At 39.1% G+C, this 27,663-nt stretch overlaps 3 protein-coding genes across 3 annotated transcripts; 1 reads left to right on the top strand and 2 right to left on the bottom strand.

Annotated features, from left to right (window-relative positions):
• The first annotated feature begins 954 nt into the window (after window positions 1-954).
• On the top strand, window positions 955-1,551 carry LOC103931959 (protein DMP5-like). The gene has a single exon (XM_009341489.2). The coding sequence runs from the start codon at window positions 955-957 to the stop codon at window positions 1,549-1,551; it is 597 nt and encodes a 198-aa protein (XP_009339764.2).
• A 71-nt stretch (window positions 1,552-1,622) lies between these two features.
• LOC103931340 (probable arabinosyltransferase ARAD1) lies at window positions 1,623-4,077 on the bottom strand. The gene is made up of 3 exons (XM_009340796.3): window positions 3,352-4,077; window positions 2,671-2,924; window positions 1,623-2,305 (listed from the first exon to the last, which is right to left on the bottom strand). The coding sequence occupies exons 1-3, from the start codon at window positions 4,007-4,009 to the stop codon at window positions 1,754-1,756; spliced, it is 1,464 nt and encodes a 487-aa protein (XP_009339071.2). The 5' UTR covers window positions 4,010-4,077; the 3' UTR covers window positions 1,623-1,753.
• Window positions 4,078-6,768: 2,691 nt separating this feature from the next.
• On the bottom strand, window positions 6,769-10,699 carry LOC103931341. Its single transcript, XM_009340797.3, has 2 exons — window positions 10,524-10,699; window positions 6,769-7,354 (listed from the first exon to the last, which is right to left on the bottom strand). Exons 1-2 carry the CDS (start codon window positions 10,658-10,660, stop codon window positions 7,018-7,020), a joined length of 474 nt encoding a protein of 157 aa, XP_009339072.2. The 5' UTR covers window positions 10,661-10,699; the 3' UTR covers window positions 6,769-7,017.
• Window positions 10,700-27,663: the final 16,964 nt, after the last annotated feature.

Raw genomic sequence — 27,663 nt, 5'->3', positions numbered from 1 at the left:
TCATTTTAAGAGCCACCCAATCCAAAGCATGTCTCCCAATGAGATCCATGGAGGAAACACAAGATGAGTCGAGTGGCTAAGGCTGGTGGATGGTAACTCGCGACTAGGAACAATCATTGGAGTGGAAGAAAGCATGAATCCCGAACCTGAGACGAGAATCGTCCTAAACTGAGACAAAGCCCCAGAGAAACTGAGACAGAGCCCAAAGAAACTGAGATAGAACTCAAGGAAACAGAGGCTGAGCTCATATACAGAACCACCAGACAAGGATCATAAGCACAACAAAACAAAAAAAATGTAAGGAAAGCCGAGAGTTGCTAAAAAGGGTTGCCACCAACCCCAATTTAGAGGTGGGGCTGGCGGCTGGGAAGAGTTTGTGGGTAAAAACCTTGGCGAGGGAGAGAAGAGGGAGAGAGAACAAGAAATTTTAGAGAGAGAGTCTCGTTTGTGTTTTAAGTAGGTACTTGTTTAGAAAGAAAAAAAAACATTTGAAAATGCTTTTACAACTCATAAACACTAACAACTTTTTTTAATACAGTAACTAAAAGTATTTTTGCGCTAATATATTTAAAAGCACTTTTATTTCATCAAAAGTGCTTATGATAATGCTTGGCAAGTGCTTTTGGGTTGAAAAAAAAAAAAAAGAGCCGTTGAAGTGCTTTTTGGAATAAGCATATACTGTGTATTTCCTTAATACAGCAAAGCACTTGAATTTATCTTAAAATTTTCGATGTACTCCAAATAAAAACACTTTTATTGAAAGTGATTCTGAGCAAAAATGCTTTTTAGAGAAGCAGTTCCAAACGGAGTCGACGAAGAAAACCTTCCAACAAGAAATTCAATACTTAACAAACAGAGAATTGCTTGTCTCCCTCACTTGAACAAAGAATCCTCCCTTTCTGCAGGGCAGTTGTTATAAACTCCCTTCCATCTAAATTGCCTCCTTGAGAAACGATGGAAAACAACTCCATCATCCAAGACCTCATTGAAAGCACCGAAGAACATGATGACGATCAACATAACGAATCCAAGTTCATGTTTGCTATGAATGCAATACTAAGTGGCACTGTACGTCTCAATGCTCTCCTGCCCACAGCCCCCATTCTTGCCTTCACCATTTTCACTCCTCTCTTCACCAACGACGGCGTATGCACCCCTTTCAACCGCTGGCTGATGGATTTCCTCATCGCTCTTTCAGCAGCATCCTGCATTTTCTTTACATTCACCGATAGCTTCAAAACAGCGACTGGCAGGTTATACTACGGAGTGGCCACATTTCGGGGAATATGGACTTTCAATGGCGGCCAGAAAAGGCCAATCATGCCCGCCGATTATAGGTTGAGATGGGCTGATCTCTTCCATGCATCGCTTTCGGCAATCGCGTTTCTAACGTTTGCAGCGTCGCATAATGATGTTGTGGGTTGTTATTATCCGGCAATGCCTAGGAGGGTGACCAACAGTCTTCCTCTTGTGGTAGGGTTTGTAGTTAGTGTTTTGTTTGTGTTGTTTCCTTCTAAGAGAAGGGGAATTGGCTACCTTTCTTGCTGCTGAGGGATACTTTTTTAGTACCCTAGATGTTGACAAACTTTATAAAAGTAAAGGCAGCTTAACAGGGAACGAAAGGAATATAATTTGTGTGTGAATAAATTTGTAACCAATTTACCGTTCTCACAAAGAATAAAATGAAAAAGTTATGACAAAAGCTATTGCACAACAAGAGATACAACTACGTATAAGTATAGGCCTGTAAAAGTCACGTACAGTGGCAACGGCGTGGAACTGAAACACCGGGAGGTTTTCTCCTTTCACGAACGATTGATTCCTTAATCATTGGCAACTTTTGATGAACCTTTTTCCACATGTGGTTCACTGCACCGTCGGGAGGAATTGGCCCTATGCCACCAGAATGACCATTGTCATACTCAAACATGGGCTGAAACTGTGCCATTTTCTGACGAAATCTAGTCCTCTGCTCTCTAGTAAAGGTCCTAAGATGGCTCACAATCCAGTTCGTTTTCAATGCATCATCAACTGCCACAAAAACTGAAAACTCGGAATAATCTACCATTCCTTCAAAAGGAAGTTCTATGTTGTCACTGACAATAACGGGTATACAGAGACTTTGAATTGCATCAAACAGCCGACATGAAGTGGGAGTGTCCCCAGCTGGATGCAAGCAAAACTCTGAAGTTCTCATCCCTTTTAAGGACTGCTCCCTCCCAGTGGCGTTAGGGAAGCCTTCTTCCATGATAACATCGGGCTCATTAACCAACAAGTCCCACAATTTTTCTCGAACTAAGCCCCCCTGTTATCAGCAAACTCAGTTATGTTACAAACATAATTACACAACAAACATAAATTAGGTTTATACCAAACCTGGATTACGTCACAAACGTAGTATCCCTTTTCATATGAAGTAATTATAATGATTGTTCAACTTTACAACAACAACCCATGCAATGAATGACATGAGATGTATGCAATGCAGTTTAAACAAACTATTTTAAGACTAATTGCAGTTTAAACAACGTCAGTTCAATGATGAAACCGGAGAAGAAAGTGCAATTTACAATGTGATAAATTACGAGCAATCAAAAAATAAAGGCAATGAAAATCATATCATGTGTCAGATACAATGGGAGAAGTAAGATTCAAATCTTGCGTACTGACCCGGTGCCTATGTTTAGCTCCTTTGAAATAAAGTAGAGTATGACGCTTCTTGTTTTCTGTCAGTTGCAATCGAGGAAGTAGATGGGTGTAGGGCACAATGACATCTTTGAGTAGTGACACCTGTGTGTGCTGAATCACATCTGATGAGTTGCCATTTGATGACTTCGATTCGAGTCTGTACCACCCTCCAAAATCCACAACTAGAAGAACCGCCGGGGCAATCTCTGCTCGAAGGTGCCACATTGCCACTGGGTCTGCCAAAAATGCTTCAAGTTTTAACACAACCTACAAACCCAGAGACTAAATCATAAGCTGCTATAGCACATACTACATTTACATTGTGCTCCAACATTTTAATGGGGCTCCCAGTTTGCTCCAACTGATCAAATGGTATCCAAGAAAATAAAACTTCAAAAGTCACAACAGCTTAATAAAAGGACCAAACTTTCTAAATTCCAAGGATCAAATGGAGAATGCAGATGGATTCATTGCAAATACTAGAACACATTTAAATCTACAGACCCACATAAATAATCACAGTAATCACATCAAAGCCACCACCTAATCATCAAATCCAGTGAACAATCCCAGAAATTACTCAATAAGCATTAGCACAAATCGAATTTAAAATAACACCAATTAAATCCCAAAAAAACAAAATTAAATAAAAACCCAACATACCTGTAAGCACAAACACATGGTCTCTTCCACCTGACCTTTTCCAAGCCTGAGTGTTCTTCACAAAGTCCATCACTTGCCTCTGCCTCTCATAGTCCTCATTCCCAGCCTTCTTCCTAAACACCCCTTTAGCCGTAGCCAGCTGCAATTCTGCGCTCAAGGTCGCGAAGAAGGGCACGAAAACAACGTCGGCTTCGTCGGCATCGAGAACCCTGGTGGCAAACGACCCAGTTCTGTGCTCCTGGGGGGTCATCAGGTCCCCCAAAATCCAGTACTCGGCGCTGTACTGTTTGATCAATGGATTATCTGGATAGGGTGGGAATTCAAGGTTTTTGGGCAAATGGGCGTCTGGGATTTGGTGGTCGGTGTCCGTTTGGAGGCGGGAATCGGGGCCGGAAGCCCAGTACTTTTCGAGGAGGCCATAGTTGAGGGATCTGGGGAGGTCTGCTAGGTAGACTTTGAGGGAATTATGGGGAGAGAGAGGGGCGTTTAGGGAAATGAAAGACGAGCAAGAAGGAGAAGGAGAGGAAGAAGGAGAAGGATTGGAGAGGAAGAAGAGAGAAAGAGAAAGAGCGCAGAGGAGAGTGAATGCGAAGAAGAGAGTGGGAACAGAGCATACGGAGGAAGAAGGTGTCGTTGTGGCGGTGCCCTTCAGTGCCATGCCTTTTGCTTTCCTTCTCTATCTTTGGTTTGGTCGCATAAGGAAATCGATGAAAATCAAACCCGCACTTAGACACACAGGCATTTTTTATGTTGTTTATTAGATTAAGCATCTAAAATCTTTCAATTTTTATTGTCATTTTAAATTGATCTTAATCTTTTTAACAATAAAAACTTAATGAAAATGATTTTAAAATTTTGCATTTTAACCAAAAATCATCTAATAATTTTATTTCATGATAAGGACAAAAAAACATAAAATATAAACATGAGTGCCCAATTAAGTTTCATAAGCAATGTAGTACCGTTAAGTTCCATAAACAATGTAACACCGTTAAGTTTTATAAACAATCTAGTAAATTTCATGAATAACATAGTACCGTTAAATTTCATAAACAATGTAATACCGTTAAGTTTTATAAATAGTGTAGTAAGTTTCACAAACAATGTAGTAAATTTCATAAACAATGTAATACCGTTAAATTTTATAAACAATATAGTATGTTTCATAAACAGTATGTGTGACAACACGCGCTTCCTACGCGTCAGTTTTTTTTTAATATTAAAATTATGTATTTTTCATTAAAATTTAGGGTTTTTTTTGTCCTTTTTATTAAAGTTTAAGGGCTTTTCATTAAAATTTAAGTTTTTTTTTATTAAATAAAGTTATAGCATGATTTTTTTTGTTAAAATAAATTTAACTCAAGTCTTTTTCATGAATGTTCTCTCGATATTGTCTATTCTAAAAAGGTGGAAGAGTGGGCAAAGCCTTACAATGGATTACCAATAATATTGTTCAAATTCGTCTTTGGCGACTAGTGGTATTCCTCTTCACTTGTAAATGAGAGGTTTTAGGTTCGATTCTCGTTAAAAGCAAATTTGAACCACATTATTGCTAGCTCATTGTGAGGCTAAGCCTACCCCCTCTCCTTTGGTGTAGATAATATCATTTGTTCAAAAAAAAAAAAAATCGCCTCTGATGAGAATCAAACTTAAAATCTTTCACTTACAAGTGAAGAATAAACCTAAACCCTGTTTATTTATACTTAAAAGTATTAGTTTTGTAAAGTTTGTTGAATAATTGGTATAAATTAAGACAACAGGATCCTCTCCGAATCATTTTGATGAGGATCCTAAAGATTTGTGAATCGTGTCAGTTTATCGTACATCGTGCAGTCAGTTTTTGTCAAGTACTTTTATGTTTATTTTTAAATAAAAATATTTAAAATGATTTCTAACCGTACGATATACGATTAACGAATACGATCCATAAATTTTCGAGATCTTCACAAAGTGGATCCGTCGAGGATCCGGAATCTAAATTAAGCGCGTTATGGGGACATGTTCACCGAGGCACATCTGCGTTACAGCTAGAGCCCATAATTGCATGTTTTGGAGGATCCCAGGACTATTATATCGTATTATTATTTTATCCTGAACTTCCGAAGCTTCCTTTTGAATTTGCTGTTGGACTATACTAACCTCGGTGGCGCGTGGCGCGTGGCTGGCTCAATTTAGCGGTTGAATGCTAGCCTCAATGCTACTATCGTCCGGGCACGTGCGGTATCACGCAATTTATGACTTGTTTGATCATAATTTTGTTTGCAGCTAATACTTTTCAGTTTTTGAAATTTTTTTTTTTTCTGGAGTACATCGATATTTTTCTACTAGAATGAGAGGGAATTCGGTTAAACCATGCAATGGACAATTTAATTTGGTATCAAATTTGCCATCCACAAGATTCGAATCTAAGACCTCTTACTTTTTAAGTGAAGAAGAATACCATAAAATCGTAGTACTGAATGACTTTTTAGTTTTTGAATTAGATATAGAAGAAAAAAAATAAGGGAGAAACGAGGAATGCTATAGAGGGGTAGAATGCTGTAGAAGAAATGCACAGACAAAATATAAAAACAAGAATGGTTTTAGGGGTGGCCTTGGGTCGAGCCAGGTCCATTTTTGGTGGATCTGGACTCACCTTGTTTTTTTTTTTTTTTTTTTTTTGGGTAAATGAGTTTAAGCCAGTCTGAATTATGCATTTTTATTGGAATCAACTCATTTGGATTTGTTTGATATGGTCTAGTTCCTACGGGTCAAACAGATATGTTTTCAGTCATGTCCTATAACAAAACAACAATATAAAAGGATCTCTATGTGTTCTATACAAAAAAATTATGTCTAACAAAGCCAATACAACAATCGTTGTTTTACTTCTTTTTAGGGTTAGATGGATATGAAATTATGAATACGCGCTTCATTGTAGACCACCAACCCTTAATAGTCTAGGCTAGGTCACCCACACATAAGAAATGACGATTCAATTTTGGACTTGTTTTTACACATGAAGGGTCCAACTTGGATCATTTTAAAAATTAAAAGTAAGAACCAAATAGTTTTATATCAGGTCAAGTAATACGATTTAGATATTTTGCTTTTGCTTTCTTGCCTGCCCATAATTTTAAGTTGCTTTTGCTTCCAGTATTTTACTTACATGCATTTTCCTTCATTTCTTTCCTTCTCTCCCATTAAAAAACTAATCTTACTTCTGAAGCACAAAAATTAAAATTTAAAAACAAAAAATCTATAATGCTTCGAAGTATAAGATAATCCGAACATTGTAACCGTCTAGTTTTAGAGGCCCACCTTGAAGCTGCAATATGTCCAAACTGTTGGTACCTTACATTCTTTCGGGTCTCTTTTGAAGTATAGTCCAAAACAGAAATCCCTCAAATCATGTGGTTTTTATCACCAACATTTCCATGTCGGAAACACATCATTTGTTAGTATGTTTGATTGGAGTTTCATAACTAAATGGTTTTCAATACGACTGATGTGCGAAGGACATTATAAACAAACGCGACGATTTTCGATGGTTACAAATGGACAAACTTTCCTAGAGGGAAAACTGTGTTCAATGTAGCCATATCTAACAAAAATAGACTGCAAGATTGTCTCCTACAACTATACCATGGAAAGAGCTTTCTATTCTCCAGTCAAACTGGAAAACTCTTAATGCCCCATCACAACCTCGTCAAAGTTCCAGTCCCTCACGATATCCCTTCTCACAGCCCGGCTTCGAACTAGCCTTGGGGTACCTGGTATGGAACCGCTGTTTGAAAGAGTTGGTTGCGGGGTTACTTTGGAAGAAGCAATGTTGGAATGTCTTGGCAATGGGAGAGACGGCCTCCGTGTTAAGCAGTTGGCAATAGCAGAACATCTTCCATCATTTTCTGTGCTCGAGACAGAGTAACTCCTAAAAGAGTGTGACGGACTTTCTACACTGCACACAAGGCATGCCAAACTCATATTTAGATTTGCAAGCTGCCACCGATTGCAGAGTTCAAATCTGCAATTTACATCAAGATAGAACCATAAAGTTAGCACATTCCATTTAGATGATAGATTAATAAATAGTACACAATTACAAGAGAAGAATACAGATGGAAGCAAAAAATGAAAATGTTTTTTTATGAAAAGATGGAAACTGTTTTTACAACTACTATAGTCATAGAGAACAAGTAAATTCTGTATCCAAGGAATGCAAAGGACCAGGTAACCGAAGCACTAGAAACTGGGGACTGCACATTATGCAAGTTGTATAAGAGATCAAAGCTGTATTCTCAAGCTTTTGAAGGGTGAGTATTGTTCTCATGTTGTAAAGATTATGGTAAGGACATGCAATCACAAAGTAACAAACAAGCAACGTAGAATAGAGTGTCAAAACTACGCATTGATTCAGCACAATGCTTCTTTATGTGTGTGAGCAACAACAACAAAGCCTTATCCCACTATATCGGGTCGGCTATATGAATCCTAGAACGCCAACACGCTCAATTTTGTGCATGTCTTCCATTTTATCCAAGTAGTCCAAGTCTTTTCTTAGAGTCTCTTTCCAAGTCTTCCTAGGTCTTCCTCAACCCCTTTGGCCCTGAGCCTTTGTCTCACAATCACATCTTCTAACCAGAGCACCTGTAGGCCTTCGTTTCACATGTCCAAACCATCTTAACCGATTTTCTCTCATCTTATGTGTGTGAGCACTCACAACAAAACTAAGTTAGAACTATTACTCTGAAGGTTTGGTCAAATACGTCCGTAAGTTCACTCGGTAACTACAAATACATAACCCATAATGTTGCCAGACCTCACCTAAGGGTTAATCAAGTTAAGTTTCAACAGTCATACGCCTTGCACTTTGATTTCTCTTTCAAAACATTAATTTTGAATCTAAAGGCCAAGCTTGTTATATGAACTCAGTTATGAACATTGAATGTGCGTACATGACCATGTATGATATTTGTTCATTTCTTAAAATCTCGTACTTATTTGGATCATCTGGTAGCTACACTACACCTTTATTACAGTCATGTCTTAGTTGCATGAATATGCATGCATGAAGTAAAGGGTCCAGGTAACGCAGGTCCAACAGAGGCCCATTCCTTTCAATTTATTACAAGGGAAAAATATACAAATGAAAAGCATCATCATCCTTTGATGCATCTACAAGGAGTAAACTAAATGAAATAGCGAAATCTTAATATAACACTCAGAGAAGCACATGAATAGGGCTAGCATAATAGTTCAACATAATTGAAGGACCACGAAACAGTCAAAGTAGAAAATGTTAGCTGGCTAAATGAAACACTAAGAGAAAATAATATCTGTCCTTCACAAGAAGTCAGTACGGTTCAGTTCATAGCTCCTATACCATTGACTCTAATCTTGATGATAACTTAATAGAATTACATTGTTTTTGTTCCTCCTCTAGACAAACACTTGGAGTATTATTATTAAATGCAGTACATAACCAGTTCTTATCTTCTAGTAGTGCTTTTTGATACAACGATAAGCCACACAAAGGGCCAAGGTATCAAACTCATCATTTGCAGCAATGCTAACTGTTGACCAAGAGGTTATCGCTTTAGCTTAAATGTCACATGAAGGAACTCAATTAATAGTGTTGACAACTGTGAGATTAAAAGATGCAGGACGACATAAGGTCAGTGTGGCCTGTGATTGCCATGAGCGTGGGGTGATAGAAACTTTAAGTCACAAGGCATTCTTAAGGAAACTGAAACTTAATGATCTATAATTACTTTTTGGTCACAAGCAGAATCAAACACAAAACACACCCTATCTACATCAACACACACACCCCACCCCCTCTCCCTCCAACTTTGGTGAAAATTGTGCAATTAAAGAATACGATCCTTGATTTCCATTGCCTCATCATTTTAAAACCAAAACCGTAGAAAAAATTGGTCAAACGATATTAAAACCAACACATATGCTATATGGAAAATAATGTGTCTAGGCAGTTAGAAAATAAAACATCATAAAGCGCACTCCCAAAATCTCAATGTGCACTCCAAACGTTCTATATTTCTTATTTAGAAAGAAAAATACACTTATGAGGAGTGCCCAATGAAATTTTCGGAGTGCCACCAACAATACCCTAAAACAAATGTGCCAGAAGTAGGATGTTTATATGGAGGTGTCTGGGGGAAGAGAAACAATTTGGATGATCTCAGAGAGAAAAAATTGAAGTAGCACCAGTTGAACACAAAATGAGAGAGAACTTATCACGGTGGTCGTTTAACAAAGACCAATAAGTGCCCCAATAGATGCATCAAAACTGACCTAATCAATAATGAGGTTGGTGCCAGGGAAAGAGGAAAATCAAAATAATATGGTTAACGGTAACTAAGAAAGATATGATAATGTTACTCTCACAAAAGCATGAGTTATGATATGATGGAATGTAGCACTAAAACTCATGGCCATTGCTTCTGTTTGTTGCGTTCTAGTGTTTCAAAGTATGTCAAGTATTTGTTCACACATATGCACAACTAGTTATAGATTTTCATATCACTTGTCTAATTCTTCCAAAATAGTTATTTCAAGTTAAAATTCCTCTATTTATTTTCTAACTGATTAAGAATTTTGTACACCTCGAACATTACAAAGGTTCTCACCTATAAAGAAGGCTTCATTCACTTATACACTTACTCTTTCGAACAGAGTCTAACTTCAATAGCCGTGCACCAAAAGACCCTTCGGAATAATAATACTAATAAGGTACAATAGGCTTCTTCTACTTCCTACCCCGGAAATAGAATGAAATTAGGATTCTAATCAAAACAGGATATAAAACCAAATTAAGAAACTGAATCAAGTTCTAAATTCGAACACTGTGTATTGAAAAGCCAGCCCCACAATCCTCCTAGCAGCAACAATTTGTTACCCTCCAGATCCTCTATTGCTAACCAAAGAGCAATCAAAGAAAACCCTTATCTGATTATTCCACAGGCAATTGAATAAACATGAATTCCAAGATATTTGGGAGTTAGAGCAATTCAATTGATAAACACCCAGAACACGGTAAACCAAAATTGACATAGACAAACGCAGAAAAAGATCAACATATGCAAATAAAATAAAAACGCTTTTGTAAGATCTAATCAAACAAAATAAATGGAGGTAAAAGAAAGGATCTGAGATCTGAGAGACATACTTACCTTCTGTGTTCTGAGTTTGATGCGCAATGCTTGCTAAGGCGGTGGTGGCTGGCGGCGTTGATTCTTTCAGCGAGGGAGAGAGTGGAGGAGAGTGTTGTATTTATAGGCGGTAATTGGTAAAGGCAAGGGAGGATCATAATATTCTACGGTTCTGGGAAATTTGTGCGACTTCTTTGGGATGTAGTCCGCGTAGTGGTGGCCCACACGGAATCTATCTCCATACAGGTGGGCTTGTACTGAATTATGTACAACTCTATCCAATACCTTCAGTTTTGATTTTTGAATAAGAACCAGTAAAAAGATGGAGTTTAAATCTTCTGCACTTAAAAGAAGGGTTGTAGACTTGTAGTCTCTTTGTAGCCTTTTTAATTTCGTGATGAGAACACTTAGGTACTTATTGGTGAATATATTATAAACTCATTTTTGACACATGTCCATTCATAATAAATGAAGTACCTAAGTGTATGAAATACTCATTATTAAGTAGCGAAGTATTATCTATTTCGTGACAACTCTTCATTTATTAACTCTTACTTTAACAACGATACTATCTCTAAATAAAAAATAAAACTCTAAAAAGAAAAGGGAAAATTTTATTGGAACCCATTCAACATTTTTCTACACCCAATACAAAAAAATATTTTCTTAAGATTCCTAATTCACCCTCTGATTAAAAGTGGTAAAAGAAATAAACAAAACTGAAATCTTTTTCCACGCCCAGTGATTCTTTTCTACCTCAAACCCCACGAAAGCTTCACCAGCGGTTCTCCATGGCAACTTCAATTCAAATTCTTTTAGCATCACAACCGCATTATATGGCACACCATTCAGTTTCCACAAGTTTTGACTTCGAACTGTCCATACAAGATAAATGATCCCTCTTCGGCTCAACACCTTCCTTGTCGGTGACTCCATCATCCCTTCTCGGCCATATACATTTGTGGTTCTCCGCATTGCTGGCTCTGTACCACTCGGAAACTTGTAACTAGAGAGGAGGTTCTACACCTGGGTTTTCTCAATCTGCTTCTCCTCTGCATTATCAAGCACTGCGCTTCTACTTGTTACTCTTGATCTTCACATCTTCGACTGTTTGAATGAGTTGCGGGAAACGTAGCTTCAAGTAGTTGAACGGCAGCAAAAGCACCACACTCATCGACATACGACTTTTGGTCTCTATTTGTACGGACTCGACGACGTATGTCAAATGCCCTGACATGGAAGTTGCAGGAAGGAGCTCATTCTCAGCCAAGGACTACCACGACACACCACCTGTGCAAGCTTCAATCAAAGTGGCCTAGGCATGTTTTCTGGCGAATGGAAGGGCGGCCGCCACTCCTTGCCCTCACGTAGCTTCGACTATGCTTGTAGGCCTCCGATGTCGGCATTATGATTGAAGAGCGTGAGAAATAGAAGAGGGAGAAGGACAAATGAGGAGGGAGATAGTACGAAAGAGGAGGTGGTTAAGAGACGCCGACGTTAGCGAAGAAGACACCAAAAAGTGGTGAGTAGATATGTGGGTTCATGTTCTTTTAATTTATTTTTACTTTCTAAATATCGTCGGGGCAAAATGGAGATTTTAATGGCAAAAATATGTAAGTTGGGCTTGAAGATAAGATAGTTGGGTTTAAATAAATTTTTCCAAAAAAAAATCATAAAAAATGAATTTGAACCACATTATTGGTATTTATCCTCCCTTATAAGTGAAAGGTTTTAAGTTCAGTTCTCACCAAAAGAGAATTTGAATCACGTTATTGCTAGATCATTGTGAGACTAGGCCACTCCTTCTTTTAGTGTAGATTATATTGTTTATTCAAATAAAATAAAATAAAAAACCGCCCCCACCCACCCAATACTAACCACCACCACCTCATCACCATCACCACCCCTCTCATCTTCCTCCTCCTCTCTCTCTCTCCTTCTCCCTTATGATTATTTCTTAGAAAAGTCCACATACTTGGCAAAATTTTTCTGATTCCCACCTCCTATAACTTTCTACCTAAACCATGAATTTGGTATTTCCCCTCACTCCTCAAGCTTTTCTATTCTTTTTCATTTATGTCAGCGATACTTTATGGCACAAAATGTTGGACCTTGAAGAATTAGTCGGTATATAAAATAATTGAAAAAGAGATGAGACTGCTTCATTGAATGTGGGGGCACATCAGAAAGGGCAAAATTAGTAACAAGGGGGAATTAGGAGTGGCTGAGATTGAAAATAAGATGAAAAAAAATCGGTTAAGGGGGTTTGAACATGTGAAATAAAGACCTACAGACGCTCCAGTTAGAAGATGTGATTACGAGACTGAAACTCAGGGTCAAAAGGGTAGAGAAAGACATAAATACTTGGAAAGAAACTCTAAGAAAGGACTTTGACTATTTGGATCTAATGGAAGATATAGCACAAAATCGAGCGTAATAGTGGTCTAGAATTTATATAGCCGACCTCACTTAGTGAGATAAGACTTTATTATTGTTATTGAGAATGGTGGACTGGTGGTGATGTGCCCAATATCAGCAAAGCTATGGAGGGTAATGAAAGGACTGCTCCGTGTGTGACTATGAATTTGATCAAAAGTTAATGCTAAAAAGACAAAATTTGTAAACAAAATGATATATCACTAATATGAATGAGCACGTTTATCAATGCTTAAGTAATAATCCAGTCATCAACTTTCATGTAATTAGTTTATCAAATTTTACCTACAAATTTAGTTTCTTTAGCATTACCGTTTGAAGAAATTCAACAGATAAGGAAGTGATACTGTTAAGTTGGACTAAGTGAGTGACAATTGTCATGAAATTGGAGATCACAACCTATATGAGTGGAGAAAATTTGAACTCCTTACTAGTCAGCTTTTGTTTAATGCATACAGTTCCAACGTATGCTACTGGTGATAGTTTCAAACAAAACGGGTCAGCCGTAGGTAGTAAATAATCTGATGAGTAGTAGATGATATAGCATTTGTAGTCTGTAATGTGTCTGCTTCAATGTCGGGAAACAGTGACCAAGTCAAGAAGAACCATTTACAGTCAACAACCACACCGACCATATTTAATCATTCAAACACGACAAGGAGAAGACATGTTCTTGTAATCGAAATACAAGCCGGTACAGAGAGTATAAATCTCACGTCAGAAGAAAATGAATATTATATATGTTCATAAGTAGTTAGATTATTCTTTATTTATTTTTTATATTGTTAATTTATTTTATGGTGAGTCCTCAAATTTTTTCCATTTTGTGTTATTACAGATGCAATGAAAATTCTTTTAACAACAAGATTGAAAAAAACACTCCCCTTGAATCAATAACACAATCAATGACATAAATATTGTTACGTAACAAATAGAGTACGACATTTATTCTTTATATCTATTTCGCTTGGTGTCATCAGTTGAAAAAAAATCTACAAGGCCTCCTTGCTTACAAGGTTTTTCAATGATTAGTATTACAACCTGCATATATATGATCATTTGTAAAAATAACATTTAAGATTTCTCCTTTTATGGTAGCTATTAAAGCTTTATTTATATACGACATGGAGTGCAATCAGATAGACTAGTAATTGATAATTGTTGGAAGATACATAGACAAACATAAAGTTAATCACTCAAACCCCCCAACACACTGAATTTTCTCTACCTACATGCCCTCCGTACATTGTGGCGGATTTCATTACAGATAAAGATTGTCTGCCCTCCCACTTCAGGTGCCCTCCCGTACTCTTCTGTTTGTGTGATCACAATTAAGCCACGTCAACATTTTGTATTACTATTCATTTTTGTCTTATTATCTATATAAAAAAAAATATAAAATGTTAACGTGACTAACTGTGACCACACAAAACAAGAGGACACGAGAGGGCACCAAAAGTAGGAGAGCAAACAATCCTTGTTCTTTCATTACTTCTAAAAGTGTTATACTTTAAGGGTGCGTTTGTTGCACCGGACCGTCTCGGACTAGATTAGCTTAAGGGATTAAGCTGGACTGGCTTAGACAAGATTAAGCTGAACTAGTTTAGTGAAGCGTTTGGTACAGTGTCGGACTAAGAAGTTGGATAATTATCTAACTCAAATATTATATTATTTTATCTATATTTATTAATATTTTATTATTAATTTATCATTTTATTTGTTTCTAGAATCATATATCCTTCTGTAAGGGCCAAAATCTTTTTATTTATTTATTCCTAAAATTATCTATCTAGCCTATTCCTCTTTTCATTCGCCATTCTCCCTCTCATCTCCCTCTTTTTATTCTGTTTCACCATTTTTCTAGAATATTCTTCCTCTCTCTGCATACTTCTCCCTATTTTCTTCCGGCAACTCTCTCCCTCCCCTTTCCTTTTTTTTCCCTTCGTCCACTTTATCCCTAACTTCTCCCTCTTTTCCTTATGCAGAAGATTCGCGTGGAGGATTCATCCAAGCTCTCCACGTAGCGCCTCCTCTGATTTTCTCAAAAAATCTCAGGATTCTCTGCTGATTTTGCCTTTTTGTTTTGAATTTATGTGGGGATTCGCAGGTGCTTGAGCATTCAGTACGCTTTCGGTCCCGACTTGCGTCTGGGTTGCGCGTGAATGCGGAGATCGACGGCGAGCTTCTAGTAATGGTTGTCTGGTGGTGGTCTGGTGGTTGCAACCATGACGATTTTGCTGAGAAAGATAGTGAATTGAACTAAGAAGAAATGAAGGGAATCAGTGGATTTTTTTTTCAGTTTTGATAGAGGTCTGGGTTTAGGCTTTTGGGTGGGATAGTGAAGGCCCAAAGGAGTGGGCGAAGGTGCGAATCAGAGGGGAGAAGTGAAGGAGAAGGGAGACGACGAGGGATCAGCGGCGGGGGAGAGAACGGTACTAGCAGTCCGCTTGAAATCGAGGGGTCTCCTTAAGAACGTTTAGTGAAACGTTCAGTCGGGGCAAGTCCCCTTTAGTCCCATTAAACCTAATCCTTATCCAGACCAAACAAGAGACTACAGTCTAGTCTAGTCCAGTCCAGTACCCTTTAATCCGGTTAAACAAACGCCCCCTAAGTGGCTAATAGTGTTTAGCTTTACACTCGATATCAAATCTCCACCTTCTAATATGGCTCGTATAAAAGCAGCTCTCGTTACCGACTTTTGAATCACCAGGTGTGGTTCATGGATGGATGTTTAACAAGGTTTTATCCGTGAGTGATTATACTTATTTGAAACTACATTGATATAAGACACTATACAGATAAAAATAGTGATCGAGGCTTGTATACCATAATATTTTTGAAATAGAATTTCGTCCCTACTCAGAGCTTGTAGTTTTATGGACATTTGATTCATCAGGATTTGACGATCAAACTAGGATTCCAACACCGGAAAACTTGCATTATGGCGAATATCTTTGTAATTCTTTCAGCAAGAAGGTTTTGGGATTTTGGAAGGAGAATTCGTTTTTTCTTTGTTCTAAATGTCATGCATGCAGATGGATACACACACACACACACACACACACACAATTCACATATACCTGTTCGCAACAAGTATGAATATGGGATGCAACTTTTGGAAGTCATTTGCTCAGAGGTGTGTGTTGCTCTTGACGTTCCTTCATCGTCTCAGACTCTATTGATTAAAAAAAATTAAGAAAAAAAAAATTAATTATTAAATTTAATATTAGAGTCCGAGCCCAAAGTCCATCTTTTGACAATTAAATATATTTTAATTATATATTAAATTATCACAGACCCAAGCCAAACCCAAGGTTTAAGCCCAATATTGCTTCCGATAGTCCATCTTTCCAATCATCACTTTGTATTATGGACAAGATGTTATAAAGTGTGTAAAACTTCCCAACTTGATTAATATAGGACAAATGAAATGAAAGAAAGTTTTCACTCAAAAATTCTGACATATACTTGGTTAAAAGGCTAATTCAAAAAATAAATTGGCTTGTAAAAGTAATAACTTCACCACATTTTGCAAGATTTTTTTTTTTGTTTGAGAAAAGAAATTATTTTTCTACATTCACAAGCTAGACAACAATTATATGCATATAAATATGTCATCAATTTTGGTGATGATTGCAGAAGTTGCACAGTTTGGGAACTCGAGAGTTTGAGGTGACGATGTAAAAGAAATCCAATTGGATGTAATCCTATGGTGCGGATGAGCCGACCAACACATAATGGTTGCATGCAGAAAATGAACCGGCCGGGCAGCTCATCCCTTCAATACTCACTTGAAGTCGTTGGTTGATGTTATGAGGACACAGAGACCGGGCTCCGCTCTTGCATTTGTCGACTCCTACAAGATCATCAAAAATCCCATCTCCAAAGTTACGTATAGAGATCTCTCTTCCAAACATTCATTTACCTATTTATCCATCTGAGGTTTTGTCTTCGAAATAAAATAAGACGATCAACATTAGACACATAAACACTCTTTAATAAACTATCATATATGATGATGTTCTTAGCATGCATCCCTGCTTGGAAGTTGCCCATTAACAATTAGCACCCGTGTAAACCAAAAGCATGTATTTATATGTGAAAAAAAAAAAAAATGCTAAGGAGACTCTTGAGCCAGGGAGCACGCGAAGGGAGGGGAGGTGTGATATGCATAAATGTGAATGCAGAAGCTCAAAAGGGTGCACCAGCGGTTGTCCTCTCTGTTTTTATTATTATTTTTTTAATTTATGTATTTGATAGAAGCATATTTATGCGCCTTAGTTAGCTAGTTCTTATGCATTTTTGTTATGTTTTCTTCCTTAAAGTAGTCTTTTAAGCTACTTTCATGTATTTTCAGGTTTAAAGGACATATTACATGAAATGATGCAATTTGGAGCTTTTGGAGCAAAACTGAGCTGGAATGTGGTGTATGTAAATGGAGCACGAGGAATGAACGTGGTTGAAGGTCAAAGGAGTTCAAGAAATGAAGAAATGAAAGTGAAGAGCAAAGAAGTCGGAATTGGCAACCAAGTTTCTAAAGTTGGAAGTTTCTATTCTTGGAGGTTTCCATTGTCGTGAGTTTCTATTCTTGGCTTTGGGCTTTTAGATGACTTAAACCCTAACTCTTTGTGGACCCTAAGCCTATGCCGCACCTAAACCCTAACCTTAGCCCATTTTAGAGCCATTGCCGTGGGCTTTAGGCCCAAATCCATGCATTAAGCCCTTCACCCTAATTCTTCCTCCAAATCCATGCATCCACATTCACCTAAATAAACCCTAAACTACATCCACTAAACCATCCATCCACCATAATTCCCATTATTGCCGTCCCCCCCACCATTCCATTCACACTTAAATGCCCATTATCCCATTTTTTTAGCTTTTAATTCCACACCATCCCATTATCATTTCCTAATCCATGCATCCACATTCACCTAAATAAACCCTAAACTACATCCACTAAACCATCCATCCACCATAATTCCCACCATCCACACCTTTTCCCTTCCACCAAATACCTTAAACAAACATCCATTAACACCCATTCTCTTCCTATAAATACCCATTCATTCCATTCACCAAATCATCTCATTTTCCATTGCAATACACAAACACTTCTCCTTCCATTTCATACCATCACACAACCTATCCTTAAACCTTGTGCTACAACAACGAGGAAGAGAAGAGTGCCTAAACGTTCATACAATTCAAGTTTGAGTTGTTGGAATGTTTAGGTGTTTCTTTGATTTCAAAGTTTCATTTTAATTCTCTTTGTTTTGTACGTATAAGGAATGGAAGAGAAGAGTGCTTAAACGTTCATACAATTCAAGTTTTGAGTTGTTGGAATGTTTAGGTGTTTCTTTGATTTCAAAGGTATGAGGAACTAAACCCCCTTTAGCTAGGGGGTGATTCGAAACTATGTTTATATTTGCAATATGAATTGATTAACTTTCGTTGGAATTTCATAAGTTGTGAATTCAATTTGTTTAACCGTTTGATTGATAACTTATTTATGAATGTTTATTAAGAATGCGCGCTTAATTTTCATGCATAAATATGACGCTAGAATATAAGTGATTTTCACCTAATCGTTATGAACTTATATTCACAAGTAGTGGAGGTTGCTTATAAACAATCGTGTTAAATGAATTCTTGGCACGAGTTTCATGCTCATCATAGTAACGAATGCCTCGTCAACACTTATAGTTTTCATAATACTTAATGATCTTTGATTGTATCTTTATTGTGCTGTTCACGTAAAGGACTTTTGGAGAATGTTGTGAATTGCGTTGCGCAAACCCATCCAATTCATTAACTTAAGGAAAACTTGACGGTTAATTTAAGCGGACCTAATTAATCCGGAGTGTTGAGTTTCATAATTTATCGAAAGACCAACTGAGAATCAATCTTGTATGCAAGTATAACATGTGTGGAGAAGAACCCCTTAGCTAGCCTTCATTCCATTCATTCCATCACAAATTCATATTTACATTCCGCTTAGTTTGTTACTTTGTTTTGTTATTTCAATTTTCGTCAAATCAAAACTTTTTCCCCCCCCCCTTTTACTTTCTTGTTCTTTAGTGCTTAGAATCTGTTTAGTTTATGTTTTAAAGTATTTTGAATCAAGCCATAATCTTAAATTCGTCCAAAATTAGTTTTGAGTCTTTTGGTTTGTCTTAATGTTTTAAATTTTAGTTTTGCATTCTTTGAGTCTAGTTTAGTGTTTTATATTGTTTTTACGTTCTTAAGTCAATTTAGAAGGTTTTAGCAAGCCCTCCTAATCCCCGGTCTAGAACGATCCCTCACTTATCCATTCTACTACAATTGTCAAACGAGGGTTTAATTTGAGTGTCAAGTAATTCTCACATCAAATTTTGGCGCCGTTGCCGGGGATTAGCAACTTTGCTAATCCTTTGTCTTTATGTTTATTTTTTTTTATTTTTTGTTTTTCGTGCATTCTTATTTTAGATTCTTAGTTTGTTTGTTTTCTTGTTTTTCAGGTACTGTGTATGACTCGTAGCTCTCAGCCTATTATAGAGAACATCTTCGACTTTGACGGTGATTTTGAACGCACTTTGAGGAGAACGAGGAGTCAACAAGAGCCACCACAACCTGGGCTTAAAGAGGAAGAAGTAGGTATAGAAGAAAAGCCCACGGATCAGATTTTTGAAGAAGAACAAGCCATGGCAGCAGATAATAGAACCATCAAGGAGCTTTCGGCCTCGGGTTTGGATAATGCATTGCCTCTTTGTATCCAATACCCCACGGCTGCAGAGGGGACAACTGAGGTGTTTGAACTCAAATCCAGTTTGTTACACCATATTCCGAAGTTCCATGGCTTGTCTATGGAAGACCCCAACAAACACTTGAAGGAGTTCGAGGTGGTTTGTTCGAGCATGACCCCCGTCACTGTGGATGGGAGTATATTGAAGATGAAGGCCTTTCCCTTTTCACTTATGGACAAGGCCAAAGATTGGCTCTATGAACTAGCCCCGGGAACTGTGACTTCGTGGGAGAGTATGAAGCGTGCTTTCTTGGAGAAATTCTTCCCTACTTCGAGAGTGATTCTCCTACGGAAGAAAATTAGTGGTATTCAACAAAATCATGGTGAGACATTCCCGGCTTATCATGAGCGCTTCAAGGGCCTTGTAGCTTCATGTCCTCAACATCAAATGAAGGAGGAACTTCTCCTTCAATATTTCTATGAGGGCCTCCTTCCTATCGAACGTCAAATGCTTGATGCCTCAGCGGGAGGAGCATTGGTGGACAAAACACCAAGGGATGCCAAGATTCTCATAGCCAACTGAGCGCTCAACGCTCAACAATATGAAGGAGTGGGCCAAAGCGAAGCCCCACGGCAACAAAGTGTAAATGAGGTGAGTGCTATTTCTGAAATTCAATCACAACTTGCTAATCTTACTTCTCTTGTTTCTCAGGTTGTGATTGGTCCAAAAGCACAAGAACACCAAGTTTGTGGCGTGTGCTCAATTCAAGGGCATCCATCCGACAAGTGCCCTCAACTAATCGAGAATGGTGGGTGGGAATCTGCCAATGCAATTGGTTTCCAAGGACAAAATCAAAACAACCCATATTCGAACACTTACAATGCCGGATGGAGGGACCATCCAAACTTCAAATGGAGGGAGCCACAACAAGCTGCCCAACAAGGAGGATTTAGGCCAAACCCCCCTGGTTTTTATTCCAAGCCGTATGCACCCCAACAATCCCAACAACCTTCGACATCATCTCATTCAGGTACGTCCTTGGAAAGTAATCAAGCTATGCAATTACTAACCTCTATTTCGCAGGGGTTGCAAAATCAAAACAACCGGATAGAAAATAACGAGAAGGAGATGATGGATATGAAGAAACAAATAGGGCAGATTTCTGAGTTCCTTGGACAGATTAGAGATAAAGGAAAGCTTCCTAGCTCAACCACAGTCAATCCAAAGGGAGGATTCGAATCCGCCAAGGCCATCACCCTAAGGGGTGGAAAAGAAGTTGGGACCGAGCCAAACAATTCCAAATCTGCCCAGGAAGTAGATGAAGAGACGACACAACCTAAGGAAGTGTCTAGCTCACCCACGGAAAGAGTGAAAAACCCAATGCCGCAGGCCTCCAATCACCCTAACTCGGCCAAATCAGGTAATTTAAGTTCAAATTCATGTACTTCACGTCCTAATCTGCCCAATGTACCTTTTCCTCGCAGGTTCATGCAAGAAAAAAAGGAAGAAAGCGAGAAGGACATTCTTGAAACGTTCCGGAAGGTGCAAGTGAACATACCGCTTCTCGATGCAATCAAACAGGTTCCAAAGTATGCTAAATTCCTCAAGGACCTATGCAATACAAAGAGAAGAAGGGCAAACAAAGAGGTAGTGAAGGTAAGCGAGAATGTGTCCGCTGTTTTGCAACGTAAACTACCTACCAAGTGCAAAGACCCCGGTAGTTTCACGATTCCTTGTTTGATTGGACATAATCGTTTTGAACATGCCATGCTTGATTTAGGTGCATCCATAAATGTCATGCCTTATTCCATTTATGCATCAATGAACCTTGGTGAGTTAAAACAAGATGGCGTTATAATTCAATTGGCCGATCGTTCTAACGCTTATCCCAAGGGAGTCCTTGAGGATGTTTTAGTGCAGGTCAATCACCTTATTTTCCCCGCAGATTTCTATGTTTTAGACATGGAGGATTCAAGCCATGCTCCATCATTGCCAATCTTGCTAGGCCGTCCCTTCATGAAAACAGCAAGAACAAAGATTGATGTGTATACGGGAACATTGACCATGGAGTTTGATGGGGACATTATTCATTTTAATCTTTCTGAAACCATTAAACATCCAATTGAGGACCATTCTTGTTTTGCTATTGATATTGTTGATTCTTTGGCACAGGTGCATTTGGATCAAATGAACGAAGATGCACTTGAGGTAGCCTTAGTCCACGGCATAGGAACAAGAAATAAGTGTGAGGGAGTCTTGGCAACCCACGGCATGCAATCTGACCATATTGCCGTGCCCCCTTGTGATGAAGTACTTGAAATGGTCGCTGCCCTCGAGTCATTGCCCTTCCACTCTGGTAAGTCTCCAATCTCACTTTTAGATTCGGTTTTGACTAACAAGTTACTTCCATCAACTGAGCAGCCACCTACACTTGAGTTAAAGCCATTACCTAGTCACTTGAAGTATGTGTTCTTGGGCCAAGATCAAACGCTACCCGTCATCATTTCAAACTTACTCACGGCTCAAGAAGAAGACAAGTTGATAAGGGTGTTAAAAGAGCACAAATCTGCCATTGGATGGACTTTGGCGGATATCAAAGGCATTAGTCCCACCACGTGCATGCATCGCATCCTTTTGGAGGAGGAAGCCAAGCCATCTCGTGAAGCTCAACGTCGCCTTAATCCACCTATGATGGAAGTAGTGAAAAAGGAGGTTATAAAATTACTTGATTGTGGTGTTATATATCCTATTTCTGATAGTCGTTGGGTGTCACCTGTGCAGGTTGTTCCAAAGAAGTCTGGCGTCACAGTGGTGAAGAATGAAGAACAAGAGCTTGTCCCCACTCGTGTTGTGACTGGTTGGCGTGTTTGCATTGATTACAGGAAGTTAAATGCCATGACAAGGAAGGATCACTTTCCATTACCATTCCTCGACCAAATGTTGGAAAGGTTAGCCGGTTATGAATTTTATTGCTTTCTTGATGGATATTCCGGATATAACCAGATTGTGATCGCTCCGGAGGACCAAGAGAAGACAACATTTACGTGCCCCTTTGGCACTTTTGCATATAGACGCATGCCATTTGGCTTGTGCAATGCTCCGGCGACGTTTCAACGATGCATGGTGAGTATATTCTCTGATTATGTGGAGAAGATTATTGAGATATTCATGGATGATTTTAGCGTGTTTGGCAATTCATTTGATCATTGCTTGAATAATCTGACTTTAATCTTGAAACGTTGTGTTGAAACTAATCTTGTACTTAATTGGGAAAAATGCCACTTCATGGTTAAGCAAGGTATTGTTCTAGGCCATATCATTTCCGAAAAAGGCATTGAAGTAGATAAATCTAAGGTAGACCTTGTTCGCCACTTACCCTCTCCAACTTCGGTTAGAGAGGTACGTTCGTTTCTTGGCCATGCAGGGTTCTATAGGCGTTTTATCAAGGACTTCTCCAAGATGTCCAACCCTCTTTGCCGATTGCTTCAAAAAGATGTGCCATTCAAGTTTGATGAAGAGTGTAATTCGGCATTTAACCAACTCAAGGAGAAGCTAGTCTCGGCCCCCATTATTGTACCTCCAGATTGGAGCCTTCCGTTCGAGCTCATGTGCGATGCATCCGACTATGCATTAGGAGCTGTTCTAGGACAAAGAAGAGACAAGCGGCCGCATGTCATATACTATGCCTCTCGGACTCTCAATGATGCCCAATTGAACTACTCCACGACTGAAAAAGAACTTCTAGCTGTGGTTTTTGCTTTAGATAAATTCCGTTCATATTTAATTGGTACTAAAGTAATCGTTTATTCTGATCATGCAGCTTTGAGGTACTTGCTCACGAAAAAGGAAGCAAAGCCGAGGCTTATCCGTTGGATTCTTCTTCTTCAAGAATTTGATATTGAAATCAGGGATAAGAAAGGAAGCGAGAATGTAGTGGCTGACCATTTAAGCCGAATGATCCACGAGGAGAATGAACATGCCGTACCTATCCCTGAAACTTTTCCCGATGAGCAGCTGCTATCCATTGAGGTAAGTGAACCATGGTATGCAGATTTAGTGAATTACTTGGTGGCTAAACAATTTCCAAATGAGCTCAATAGGCACCAACGTGACAAACTTAGGCATGATGCACGGTTTTATGTATGGGATGATCCGTACTTATGGAAATTTTGTCCCGATCAGATTATACGTCGTTGTGTGCATGATTCTGAATGTCATTCAATTTTGAGTTTTTGTCATACATATGCATGTGGAGGGCACTTTGGCACACAACGCACGGCCCTCAAAGTGTTACAATGTGGATTTTATTGGCCTAGTATTTTTAAGGATGCTAGAACGTTTTGCCTAACATGTGATAAATGCCAAAGAATGGGTGGTATTAGTGCAAGAGACCAAATGCCGCAGGTTTCTATCCTAAATGTTGAAATTTTTGATGTTTGGGGTATTGACTTTATGGGTCCCTTTCCATCATCTTATGGTTTCACTTATATCTTGCTAGCCGTTGATTATGTTTCTAAATGGGTGGAAGCAAAAGCCACCCGTACTAACGATTCTAAGGTGGTTGCAGATTTCGTGAAAACTAACATTTTTGCTAGGTTTGGAATGCCGAGAGTAATCATAAGTGATGGAGGGTCTCATTTTTGCAACCGGACCATTGAGGCATTATTGAGGAAATACAGTGTCAACCATAGGGTTTCTACACCTTACCATCCTCAAACAAATGGCCAAGCCGAGGTTTCCAACCGAGAGATCAAGCAAATCCTAGAAAAGACCGTTGGGCCAACAAGAAAGGATTGGAGTTTACGGTTAGATGATGCACTTTGGGCGTATCGTACGGCATACAAAACCCCCATTGGGATGTCCCCTTTTCGACTTGTCTATGGCAAGGCGTGCCATCTTCCCGTGGAGTTGGAGCATAAAGCTCTTTGGGCCGTCAAGAAGTTCAACATGCACTTAGATGAAGCGGGAAGCCATAGGAAATTCCAATTGAATGAGCTTGATGAAATACGGCACGAGGCGTACGAGAATGCAAGCATTTACAAGCAAAAGACCAAAGCTTTCCATGACAACATGATCCGTGGGAAATCCTTCTCCATTGGGCAGAAAGTGCTATTGTTCAATTCCCGTTTACGTTTGTTTCCCGGTAAGTTACGTTCTAAGTGGATTGGACCGTTTGTTATTACTAATGTTTTTGTTCATGGTGCAGTCCAAATCCAGAGCTTGAAAACGGGACAGGAATTTAAGGTGAACGGGCATCGTTTGAAGGCCTATTATGAGAACTTTGTGGAGCACACCGTGGATGACACCCCCTTGGGTACCGTGGGCTCCAATTTGGAGTAAATGGATTCTTCGTCCGGCTGCAAGACGTAAAAGAAAGCGCTACTTGGGAGGCAACCCAATACAGTGAATAAAACTTGTTTATTGATTTCCGAGTGATTACAAAAAAAAAAAAAAAAAAAAAAAAAAAAAAAAAAAAAATTGGCAGAAAGATGGAGTCTTCACAAAGGTTGTGTACTTGAGGCCCCACTACGTGGCAACACTCTCGGAACAGGAGGTATCGGAACAGGAGGTATCGAAGCGGAAGGCATCGGAGCGGGATGCACCGAAGATAGATCATTCAAGGCCCCAAACCTTGGTGGAACGCTGGATGACCCAGGAAAGAGGTGCCTCTGGAAGAAAGCTGCAAACCGTTAACGGTCATCAAGCTCATCAAGCTTCCTCTTCATGCCTGTTGAATAATTGTTGGCAAGCACGTGCAAACTTCGGTTCTCGTACTTAAGCTGTTTGATCTCCTGCTTAAGACTCTCCACCTCCGCCATCAAGGATTCAACCTGTCGGGAGCGAGCAAGAAGGCGTTGGCCCATGTTGGACACAGAGCCAGTGCACTGAACACTCAGAGCCAGGGATTCTTGAACGGCCAACTCATCGGACCGTCCTGAAAGCAGCTGACTGTCTTTGGGAGTGAGGAGGTTCCGAGCCACTATCATAGCCGTTGTGGGATCCGTCATCACAGAGTCCTCATCTGTAAGAGGGCCATGGGAAGATAAGAAAGACGGGCACCATACCTTACCCTGACGAGACGCGACCGGATCACTGCTTAGACTCAAATCTAAGCAAAGGTTCGATGGGTTGGATGAGCTAGCCATTGTTCACGAAGTTAAAAGAAAAGGGGTGGACGGAGTAGATTTTCAAAAGGGCTGGAGACGAGTTTCAAGAATGGAAAATCTTCAGAGTGTGTAAGTTGGCGGTGATCGATAGCTCTATAAAAAGCCAAGGCAACGCGTCCACAAATTCAAAAAGCCTCGGCTTTTCAGAAATCGCGTTCAACACGTGGAGGCCATCATCGCAACTACACGTCTTTAGCCGACAAGCGCAAAGTTCGGCGACGCTTTATCTGCTTTTCAGAAAACGCGTGCAGCTTTATCGAAGAGGCGTCTTCAAAGATCGAAGAGTCGTCACTATTCCAAAAAAGCCGGATTTGCGAGATCAAAATGTTTGTCGACAACGGTAAAAGAACAGTATCACCACTTGCTATTGAATTCCCTATATATGTCGACCTTCATTTTTTTTTTGGCAAGACAGAACTGAAGAAAATGCCCAACTCTTTCTCACCTCTGAAGGCGCACTCCCAGCAAAGCCTTTCGAAATACTCCATTCTTTCTTCTTCCCCAAAGATGATACCAGATGCCTGGAGTACAGATGACCCAGGAGGAAACAGCACCACAAATACATGTGCTGATTCATTCACCGCTTCTTCAAAAGCAAAGGTATCTCATATCATCAAGGGCAAAAGCAAAGGTATCTCATATCATGCTCTTTCCCTGTCTTTTCCTTTGTCCTTGATATTACTTGCATGACAAAGTGAAAGAAGCAATCAGCCGGCACTTGGAGTCTATCTGGACTCTATTCCCTGGTTGCTTACCTAGCTTTGCCGAGCTATCCTCTAACCCTCTTCAATACGAATTGGAGAGATTGAACAAAGAAACAGATAAAAGGAGGAAGCTCAGACCTTCGGGGGAGACCAAAGGAAGCCTGCTACCCAGTTCACGAGTAGCACAAAGGAAAATCAACGATGGGAGCAGCGCATTTCAAGAGTAAGCCTGTGGAATCACTCAAGATGAAGCCTCACTGCAATCACCAAGGAGAAGATGGAATTTACACTCCACAACCAGATTTGCATCTCTAAAACTCTTCTCTTTGATAGATACATTCTGCCATGTTTAGTATGTTTAGTATGTTTAGTTGTTGTTTTATATGTTTTCTTTTGTTTGGTGTGTTTTAAGCTTAAAACATTGAGGACAATGTTTGATTTAAGTATGGGGGGGTAACTAAGTATGTTGATGCAAAATTGTTGGATTTTATCACCCATAACTTCAAGTGTTGTTCCTTGCTGTTTTAAAATGTTTTTAAACTGTTTTAGTGTGTGTTGACTTAAAAATCCGAAAATACCATAAAAATTTGAAAAATTGTTTTGAAAAACCCAAAAAGAGTTGTTTTTGTGTGTTTGTGTCGTAGGTCACCTTCCAACACAATGATGAGGATTTGGTTTTTAATTGCATGATGGTTAAAGAAAGTTACAAACATGGATGGACGTTTGATATACTCTTTGGTTTATGCTTGGTTGTCGTTATAGTTTACGAATTCACATGTAATCACAAATAATAAAAATTAGTTTTTGTAACATGCTTGAAGGAAGGAACTCAAACAAACGCTACATCCCTGTGAGACTTGAGCCTAAAAGTTATTTGGAGAGTAATAATCTGTGCGTCATTGTTTTCTAAAGTCGTTGCATGATCTCATTATTCTTTGTTTGGTTACTACTTAGAAGGCGTTTCATCACTTAGTTCCAAATGCTAGAACTCATGCCCATTTCATTCAAAGCATGTCATTGATTTGCATACCACATATTCAAGATGAAGTTGTGTAGTGACTACCATCAAAGCCAAACAGCCATGTGCCCTTCACTCATTTTGTGTTTAAGTTTAACCCCATTGAGCCGT

The sequence above is a fragment of a genome, unplaced genomic scaffold (assembly GCF_019419815.1).
Source record: "Pyrus x bretschneideri cultivar Hongxiangsu unplaced genomic scaffold, Pyrus_bretschneideri_v1 Contig49, whole genome shotgun sequence".
NCBI classification, from domain to species: domain Eukaryota; kingdom Viridiplantae; phylum Streptophyta; class Magnoliopsida; order Rosales; family Rosaceae; genus Pyrus; species Pyrus x bretschneideri.
This window is presented reverse-complemented; position numbering and strand designations above follow the sequence as displayed.